Source organism: Ranitomeya imitator, chromosome 4, assembly GCF_032444005.1.
Source record: "Ranitomeya imitator isolate aRanImi1 chromosome 4, aRanImi1.pri, whole genome shotgun sequence".
NCBI classification, from domain to species: Eukaryota; Metazoa; Chordata; class Amphibia; order Anura; family Dendrobatidae; genus Ranitomeya; species Ranitomeya imitator.
In genome coordinates, this window is record NC_091285.1 from 448,390,745 (window position 1) to 448,401,295 (window position 10,551).

Below are 10,551 nucleotides of genomic sequence, written 5' to 3' on the forward strand. Positions count from 1 at the left end.
GTGCTCCCGGTGCTGGCAGCCCGCGCGCCCTATCTGCCCATTAGATCGCTTCTTGGCTCCGTGCTCTCCACGCAACCGTCTGCACTGGTGCCAGGAATCCGGGTGAGTGCAGGCAGCGCTCCTGTCCTGGGGTCACGTGAGGAGGAGCCCCGGCCAATCAGGAGTCGGCGAGGAGTATATAAGAGAGTGCAGCCAGGCTCACACTATGGTACTCCAGTGGGTACTCCAGTCCTGACTCCTCACACCCAGGAGCTGCCTCTCTCTGCCAGGTATGTGCTGGGTACATTAGGGTCTCTTCTCATGTATGCCACAAGCATTACTTGTCTAATAATGCATGTCTATGCCTAGGATTTTAGGAAGGTCCAAATTAAATGTTGTTTATTGGTAATTAATTTTTTCATTTTTTTTTTTCTAAAGCATTATCTTATCACTGCTAGCATGGGACAATAGTGGCAAATTATTAATTGCCAGCTAATGCAACATAATGTGGATGTCTCATCAGTTCAATCAGTTCACAGCACAATTCTACCTAAAAATGCAAGAAAGCGGAATATGACATGTAGAATAACCACTAGCAAGGTTTTCATACTATGGGGCAATAGTGATTTTCTTTTTTCTTTTTTAATCTGCCATAGCCCTGCAAAGTAGAATCACTGGGGAGCACAGCAACTGGGAAGATTATTCCTCCTAAACCCACTGGAGGATTATATGATGGGCTGATTATATATATATATATATATATATAATCACACTCCTACTGGAGGCAATCAGCCCATCATGTAAGACTTCAGCACCATCATGCTTCACAGTGCAGCACACCTAGCAGATGCTCTACTCTTTTATGCAGTGTTAATTGTAATGGCTGCAGTCCTTTTTGTGCATTTTCTTTATGTATATAGCTGTTATATATGTGATGCATTCTGTTAGTCCTACATGCCGGTGTTATTTTACCCATCTATGCAATGTTTTCTGCTAAAATATGCAGTGATATTAACTGTGTAGACAAACAATCTTGCTTTTATTGAAAAAAAAAACAAACAAACAAAAAAACAAAACAAAGGTATAACGTAGAACTGGATGCCTCAGCAATATTGCACCTGTTAATATATTAATTATTTCTGAACACACTTCACCAGTTGTGTGTGGTGCAGATACTATATCACCTGTGTAAGGTGTTTTTTTACACTAGCATATTTGTCATCCGTATTTCATCCTTTATTCACAGATTAAAATGTAGTACTAATGTTAATAGGGGTATTCACATGGGCGTTTTTTGTTTCACGTACATTTGAAAATCTCAGTATGTGCTATTTTTTTTTACCATTTTGCAGATAGCATATACCCATTAAAGTCCATGGAAAATGCTTAACATATAGATGCATCAACATTTGATCAGTTTTGCAAGCATATTCATTGTTATTATGTCCTTTTGCACAAATGAAGATCTACGTGTTCAAAACTGCACTACAGTAGTACAATACACTACTTATAACTGAATATCATCATGATTTATATAATATATTTCATGATGTTTAACCATCCTTATTATTGGTCTTTCTTTTTCTTTGTTTGTTTTTTTTTAGGCAAAATGACAATTTTGTTCAACTCCTTTGATGGAATATCTGCCACAGATGTACTTATTTCCTCTGTGGTCATCTCCATTCTCTTCCTGCTTGTTAAGTCCTACTGGAAGACTGTCCCCAAAGGAACAATGCCAGTGCCAGGGCCAATGCCTTTGCCACTAATAGGAAATTTGCTCTCACTAGGCAAGAATCCACATCTTAGCCTAACCAAGATGAGTGAGATCTATGGAGATGTGCTCCAAATCCAGATTGGCACAAAGCCTGTTTTAGTGCTTAGTGGACTGGAAACACTTCATCAGGCCCTGTTGAAGCAAGGTGATGTGTTTTCTGCACGTCCAGACCTTTTTACGTTTCGTCTAATTGGTGACGGTCAGAGTTTGACATTCAGTCATGATTCTGCTGAAGTATGCAAAGCCCGTCGTAGACTGGCCCACAATGCCCTCAAGACCTTTGCCATCGCTCCCTCCTTGGCATCATCAAATACCACTCTAGTGGAAGACCATATATCTAAAGAAGCTGAGTATCTAGTGAGGAAATTTCAGCAGCTGATTGAAGAAAACGGTTATTTTGACCCTTATAGATATGTGGTTGTTTCGGTGGCGAATGTGATCTGTGCAATGTGCTTTGGAAAACGATATAACCATGAAGACCAAGAGTTTCTAGACATAGTCAATGTGACTGATGAGTTTGGAGCAGCTGCTGCATCAGGAAATCCAGCTGATTTCATCCCTATTCTTCGATATCTACCAAGTCGCACAATGAAGAACTTTATTGATATCAATAACAAGTTTAGGTCCTTCACACAGAAAATTGTGCATGAACACTACAGAACAGTAGATAGTGTAAGTACTTGTTGGAAATTTCAACTAGTAGCGCAATTTTTTAAAAAATAATATTTTATTTACATTTTAGAACGTAGTTCAAAAACTTTATTACACAAGTGTAAAAATAACCTCAATTATCGATGAATTGGCTTTGTTAAATCGACATGGTACATGCATTTTGTGCTGAATAATTAAAAAAATGCTTTCATATAACAAATACTTTATTTATTTTAGAATGCCATTCGTGATATTACTGATTCCCTTATCCAGCATTCGCAAGACAAGAAATTAGATGAAAACTCCAATGTCCCACTATCAGAACAGAAAATTGTCAACATTGTGAATGACCTTTTTGGGGCAGGTGAGTGTAAAATCAAAATGCATCACATTTTCCTGGAAATCATTAATTAATATATAATTAGTAAGATTTTACAGATTCTGGGTTTTTGGATCATCTCTTTTATGATTTTTTTTTTCTTAACACAAATTTTCAAAATCACTGATAATTAGATGCAAACTCAGAGTAGTGTTCTTGTTGTCCTCAAATTCTTACACTTTGGTACCTACAATGATTGACACTACAGAATTCTCAGTCAATTCAGAATGTTTGCTATAATTAGTTTTTTTTAAGTAGTAATTTACTCATACAAGCTCACAGCTTTAAGACTGTAAATGTTTTATAGGGTTTGATACCATTACAACTGCTTTGTCATGGAGTCTCATGTATCTGGTGGCCAACCCTGAAATACAAGAAAAGATCCAGAAAGAACTCGGTGAGTGAATCTCCCCTAACTTGTGTTAAGCAGAAAATCTAAAGTGGTAGTTCCTGGAGACACTTAGGAGAAGTTTTAATATTTGTGAATCAGATTAAATTTTACCATCAATACATTGATTCATGGAATCTATTTCATCATCTCACATTGCAACAATAACTACAACTGGTCAACATCTTTTAACCGTGCCCATGTCGTTTACCATTGTTCACTATGCAAACACTTCTCAATATAAGATTCATTATTGAACTCATTGGCCATATCCTTCAACTACCTGTCATATTCTAATGCTAACGATCCATTGTTGACGATATTTGTAAATGGGTTGAGTGACTGAACGATGTGTCCAAAATGCACACTTGTCATTCATAAATTAGTTTAGGTGAGCAAAACCATTCTTGTTAATCTTATTAAGATTGTGCTCTACTGACACTTTGATCAGAGTGACTAGTATAATTGGTTCGATTCTCTCGAATGATAGAATATACGCTTATGTGACCCTAGCCTTAGTAGAATATTATTATTATTATTATACATTTTTATAGCGCCATTTATTCCATGGCACTTTACATAGACAAATACATTAAACATGAGCAGATAACAAGGCACACGGATACATAAGGAGGGAGGACCCTGACCGCGAGGGCTCACAGTCTGCAGGGGATGGGTGATGAAAAACTAAGAGAGGGTAGGGCAGGTTGTGCGGCGGTTCAGTAACTTCAGGATCACTGTAGGCTTGTCGGAAGAGGTGAGTCTTCAGGTTCTTTTTGAAGGTTTCTATGGTAGGCGAGAGTCTGATGTGTTGGGGTAGAGAGTTCCAGAGTATAGGGGAAGCACGGGAGAAGTCTTGGATGCGGTTGTGGGAAGAAGAGATGAGAGGGGAGTAGAGAAGGAGGTCTTGAGAGGATCAGAGATTGCGTGTAGGTAAGTACCAGGAGACCATGTCACAGATGTATGGAGGAAACAGGTTGTGGATGGATTTGTATGTCAATAATAATAATAAGTCAATATAAGGAAACTATATGTAATTTCTAACTAAGATATTCTTACCGTGTTTCAGATCAGGTAATTGGAAGAGAGAGACGGCCAAAGTTGTCAGACAGAACTCAGCTGCCTTATACAGAAGCTTTCATCTTAGAGATGTTCCGCCATTCATCTTTCCTTCCCTTCACAATCCCACACTGGTAAGTGCTGATACTAAAATAACTTGATATTTTTTTTTTCTCTCTATGTTTACATTTGCTGCTTTACAATGACATGTAGAACATATTTGCTAAATATAAATGTACAGAACATAATGTTTTATGAGGGACATACAGAAATATTAGTATACTTAAATGTTTTTATATAAAAAAAAAAAAAGTTTACATAATTTTTAAATCTACATGTAAAATTAAACAATTAATTGGCTTACCTGATGTCCACTAGTTTCCACAATATTGGAGTAAAACATCTGTCTTCATTTTACAGCACAACTTCTGATACCGTACTCAATGGTTACTTCATCCCTAAGGGCATATGTGTGCTTATCAACCAATGGCAAGTGAATCATGACCCGTAAGTATAGAAATATTCTAAAAATGTGTTATTATATATTCATTATGCACATGACCTTTTTTTTGAGTGTGGTTACCTAAAAAGTGCCAACATAAGACTGTTCTGTAAACAATGGAAGAGCCTAACCTTAACTCTGATAATAAGTCAGAGGAAATAAATAATTTATGAATAGTTCTAATAAGTTTTGGGAGTAGAATTTAAAATGTTATAGACTATGCGATCTACTTTTATGTCATGTCCACATTCTAAAATGTGGTTACATTTGTTTATAACATTGGGGAAATTTTTTAAGTACCGATATATACCATGCATTCTGCATGCACATTGAAATATAACATCACACACATAGGATAGGATGCTTCTGTTTGAGAGTCGTGAAGGTTAAACTATTTTCTTTCTTATTACATTGTAAGTATTTGTTGTTGAGCTTGTTAGTAGAATCTAAATGCAGTTTTATCTTTCTAGGAACCTATGGAAAGACCCATTCAATTTCTGTCCAGAACGTTTCTTGAATGCGGATGGCTCATCAATAAACAAAACAGAGGCAGAAAAAATTATGGTTTTTGGTCTGGGTAAGAGAAGATGTCTTGGAGAGGCCATTGGAAGAATAGAGGTGTTCTTATTCCTGACTACCATGCTTCAGCAGCTGCAGTTCTCCAAACAAAAAGGAGAAAAACTGGACATGTCACCACAGTATGGCCTGACGATGAAACATAAGCGGTGCCATCTTACTGCCAAACTCCGTTTTCCTTTAATAACTACTGATTAGAAATTCCGCTACTGTCTACCTGGCTAGATTCAGAACTGTATTCACATTATTATCCTGAAATGTGATTTTTTTTTTTTTTTTTTTTACCTACTGCATGAGCATAACTTGTAAGCTATTGTCTCTGGACAACTTGTGATGATACATTGTTCTAGTGATACATAGAACATTGTGCGTGACCTTACACAACTGAACAGAATCTTCCAAATATTACAGATAGGGAGAATCTTTAAAGCGTACATTTAAGCAAGCTATTTTTTCATTAAGCTATATAATGTTAAAGGTATTCTTGCAAAGATGCGTATCATGCATCTGTCATGTTAACCAAATATTATACAGTACTTGTCTTTAGCATCGTAAAACATTTCTAAGGAGATTAAGAAGTAATCAGTTATATACGGTAATTGGTATCTTTATATCTACCTAGCCTTCCTTTTTTACTGCTGGCCCTATAGAAAGCACAGGGATAGCTCATCTTTAGTTACTGAAGTATCTGCGCTTAATTCTTTGAGACAAACTATATATGTGGAGATGCATTAACGCCCATCATTAGTTTTAGAGTCACTTACTGCTGAGTATCCTTCAAAAAGTAGAACACTTTGCTCGTAAAGGGAGAATGCTTATTAACTATTGTATATAACAGTAATGCCAAATCTTGCCATAGGTGCTTGAGACATAAAATAAACCATGTCTGCACATGTATAGTCACAAATTCAATTTAGCTAATGTTATATGTCTCTTAGTAGAAGGACCAGGCGAAAGTCTAATACAGGCAGAACATAATTACCACTTTTAGTTGGTTATTTTGTCCTTTTCCTAAAATATTGAGAAATAAGGTTAATGTGAATGATATAGTCCTGTAATGATAATTATAAACACTTTGTAAATATCTGTATATGTTTATGATCTCTGTGAGATAATAAAACAGATCTATAATAAAAGATGTCTCTGATGCGGGAGTGTGGTTTGTCATACGTATGGTAGCTTATGTTTTGACCTACACTGTACAAAAATATACAAGCAACACTTTTTTTTGCCCCCATTTTTCATGAGCTGAACTCAAAGATCTAAGACTTTTTTTTTTGTGTACACAAAAGGCCTTTTTCTGCCATGTTGTTGACAAATTTGTCTAAATCGGTGTTAGTGCGCACTTCACCTATTCCTAGATAATGCGTCCACCTCACAAGTGTGGCATATCAAGATTCTTATTAGACAGCATGATTATTGCACAGGTGTGCCTTAGGCTGGCCACAATAAAAGACCACTCTAAAATGTGCAGTTTTACAGTACTGGTGGTGGGTCGGAGGAGTCGGAAAACATGTCAGGATCTGGTGTGACCACCATTTGCCTCACACAGGGAAACACATCTCCTTCGCATAGCGTTGATCAGATTGATTGTAGCCTGTGCAATGTTGGCCCACTCCTTCAATGGCTGTGAAAGTTGCTGGATATTGGCAGGAACTTGAGCACGCTGTTGTATACACCGATTCACAGCATCCCAAACATGCCCAATGGGTCACATGTCTGAGTATGCTAGCCATGTAAGAAATGGGATGTTTTCAGCTTCCAGGAATTGTGTAGAGATCCTTGCAACATGGGGTCGTGCATTACCATGCTGCAACGTGAGGTGATGGTCAAGGATGAATGGCGCAACATTCTTCATCACATTATCTCTGTGCATTCAAAATGGCAAAGATAAAATACACCTGTGTTCGCTATCTAAAACCTACGCCTGACTATACTATAAACGGACAGTCACCATGGGCCACTCGATTCACAACATTGACATCAGCAAACCGCTCACCCATACTACGCCATTCCCGCAGTCTGCCATCTGCCCAGAACAGTGAAATTTGTGAAGAGAACACCTCTTCAATGTGCCAGATGCCAGTGATTGTGACCATTTTCCCACTCAGGTCACTTATGACGACAAACTGCAGTCAGGTGGAGACACGGATGAGGATGACGAGCATCCAGATGAGTTTCCTTGAGGTGGTTTCTGACAGTTTGTGCAGAAATCTGAAAACTGATTTTTGCAGCAGCTGTCCGAGTGTCTTGGAGGTGAAGCTGTTGAGGTTGTGGGCTGGTGTGGTTACACATGGTCTGTGGTTGTGAGGCGAGATATACTGCCAAACATAGGCTGAAACAGCTTATGGTAGAGAAATAAACATTTAATTCATGGGCAACAGCTCTGTTGGACATTCTTGTAGTCAGCATGCCAATTGCATGCTCCCTCTATACTTGTGGCATTGTGCTGTGTGGTAAATCTGCACATTTTCTAGTTGTCTTTTATTGTGGTCACCCTAAGGCACACCTGTGTAATAATCATGCTTTCTAATCAGCATCTTGACATGTCACACTTTGGAGGTTGATATATTATCCCTTCAAAGAAAAAGAGCTCATTAACACAGGCTTACACAAATGTGTGAATAATACCATATTTGAGAGAAAAAGGCCTTTTGTGTACATAGGAAAAGTGCCAGATCTTTGAGTTCAGCTCATGAAAAATGGGAGCAAAAACAAAAATGTTGTGTATATATGTTTGTTCAGTGTATGTAGAGTTACTATTACATACAGTTGTGCTCAAACGTTTACATACCCCAGCAGAATTTTTTAATTCTTGGCCTTTTTTTCACAGAATTTGACTGATAACAGCAAAACGTTTTCTCCACTCATGGTTAGTGGTTGGGTGAAGCCATTTATTGTCAAACTACTGTGTTTTCTCTTTTTAAATCATAATGACAACTCAAAACATCCAAATGACCCTGATCAAAAGTTCACATACCCTGGTGATTTTGGCCTGATAATATGCACAGAAGTTGACACAAATGGGTATGAATGGTTACTAAAGGTAACTGTCACCTGTGACCTGTTTGCTTGTAATCAGTGTGTGTGCATAAAAGCTGAGTGAGTTTCTAGGATCCAGACAGACTCTTGCATCTTTCATCCAGCTACTAACATTTCTGGATTGTGAGTCATGGGGAAAGCAAAAGTATTGTGAACGGATCTACGGGAAAAGGTAGATGAACTGTATAAATCAGGAAAGGGATATAAAAAGATATCCAAGGAATTGATAATGCTAGTCAGCAGTGTTCAAACTGTGATTAACAAATGGAAAATCAGGGGCTCTGTAAAAACAAAACCACGGTCAGGTAGACCAACACAAATTTAGTCCATAACTAAAAGGAAAACTGTTCGGGATGTAAACAAAAACCCACAAATAACATCAGCTGAAATACTGGACTCACTGAAATCTAGCGGTGTGGCTGTTTCAAGATGCACAATAAGGAGGCACTTGATGAAAAATGGGCTGCATGGTCGAGTCGCCAGAAGAAAGCCATTATTGCGCAATTGAAAGTATCTCACCTACAATATGCAAAACAGCACAGAAACAAGCCTCAAAACTTCTGGAACAAGGTAATTTGGAGTGATGAGAAAAAAATTGAACTTTTTGGCCACAACCATAAACGTTATATTTGGAGAGAGGTCAACAAGGCCTATGATGAAAGGAACACCTTTCCTACTGTAAAGCACAGAGGAGGATTGCTGATGTTTTGGGGATATGTGAGCTACAAAGGCACAGGAAACTTGGTCAAAGTTGAAGGAAAGATGAAGGCAGCACGTTATCAGCTACTGGAGACAAATTTGCACTCATCAGCCCGGAAGCTGCGCATTGGACATACTTGGACGTTTCAACATGACAACGATCCAAAGCACAAGGCCAAGTCAACCTGTCATTGGCTACAGCAGAACAAAGTGAAGGTGGCCATCTCATTCTGCTGACCTCATCCTCATTGAGCCACTCTGGGGAGATCTCAAGCACGTAGTTCATGCTAGACAGCCCAGAAATTTACAGGAACTGGAAACATGACCTGTTGTGGGGTCTTGAGGACTGGAGTTGAGAAACACTGAACTGGAGGCTTTTTGCCAAGAAGAGTGGGTAGCTTTACCATCTGAGAAAATAAAGAACTTCATCCACAACTACCACAAAAGACTTCAAGCTATCTTTGATGATAGAGGAGGCACTACATGGTATTAAGAAATGGGGTATGTGAACTTTTGATCAGGGTCATTTGTATGTTTTGGGTTGTCATTATGATTTAAAAAGAGAAAACACAGTAGTTTCACAATAAATGGCTTCACCCAACCACTAACCATTTGATGTTATCATTAGTGATGAGCGAATATACTCTTACTCGAGATTTCTCGAGCATGCTTGGGGGTCCTCTGAGTATTTTTTAGTGCTCGGAGATTTCGTTTTTCTTGCCGCAGCTGAATGATTTACATCTGTTAGCCAGCATAAGTACATGTGGGGATTCCCTATCAACCAGGCAACCCCTGGTTGCTCATCAGTATGCCAAGTATATCAACCAGGCAACCCCTGGTTGCTCATCAGTATGCCAAGTATCAGTATGCATCAGTTGCCAAGTATATTCGCTCATCACTAGTTATCATTCATATTATCTGAAAAAAGGCAAGAAAGAAAGCAAAAATTCTCCTGAAGTATGTAAACTTTGAGCACAACTGTACATCAATCAGTCATAACATTATGGAGCAAAACAGTCAACCATCAGCACACAGATAAGGGATGCACGCTCCAAAGTCCAAGGATCCAATCGGACAAAAACGTATAAAAAGGAGAAGAGCAGCATCCATACCAGGTGATAAGTATCCAGGAAAAGTCTTTATTCTGCCATCATAAAATACAACGTTTCGGCCGGATTGGCCTTTGTCAAGTATTGACAAAGGCCAATCCGGCCGAAACGTTGTATTTTATGATGGCAGAATAAAGACTTTTCCTGGATACTTATCACCTGGTATGGATGCTGCTCTTCTCCTTTTTATAACATTATGGAGCATCTTTTCTTGAACTCCGCGTTGTACCGTTCTTAGGTTATATTTTCTATAAAGTGAACAATAAATTGAAAACTGGATATTGCTGTTCATGTTTTCCCTACAGTCTGACACAGTTCAAACAGTGATGGTAATTAAGGGACACACTCCTTAGATAAAGGCAAGATAACACACAGTTGACAATTTACTCATAA

At 38.3% G+C, this 10,551-nt stretch overlaps 1 protein-coding gene across 1 annotated transcript; it reads left to right on the plus strand.

The window, feature by feature from the left end:
• Positions 1–205: 205 nt before the first annotated feature.
• Positions 206–6,455, plus strand: CYP1A1 (cytochrome P450 family 1 subfamily A member 1). Its single transcript, XM_069765709.1, has 7 exons — positions 206–269; positions 1,584–2,425; positions 2,642–2,768; positions 3,091–3,180; positions 4,241–4,364; positions 4,651–4,737; positions 5,203–6,455. Exons 2-7 carry the CDS (start codon positions 1,589–1,591, stop codon positions 5,504–5,506), a joined length of 1,569 nt encoding a protein of 522 aa, XP_069621810.1. The 5' UTR covers positions 206–269; positions 1,584–1,588; the 3' UTR covers positions 5,507–6,455.
• The last annotated feature ends 4,096 nt before the right edge of the window (positions 6,456–10,551 follow it).

Coding starts and splice junctions, on each gene's coding strand:
- CYP1A1 (XM_069765709.1), top strand. CDS start 1,589: ATGACAATTTTGTTCAACTCCTTTGATGGAATATCTGCCACAGATGTA. Junction 2,769..3,090: donor GAATGACCTTTTTGGGGCAG/GTGAGTGTAAAA, acceptor AATGTTTTATAG/GGTTTGATACCATTACAACT. Junction 4,738..5,202: donor TGGCAAGTGAATCATGACCC/GTAAGTATAGAA, acceptor TTATCTTTCTAG/GAACCTATGGAAAGACCCAT.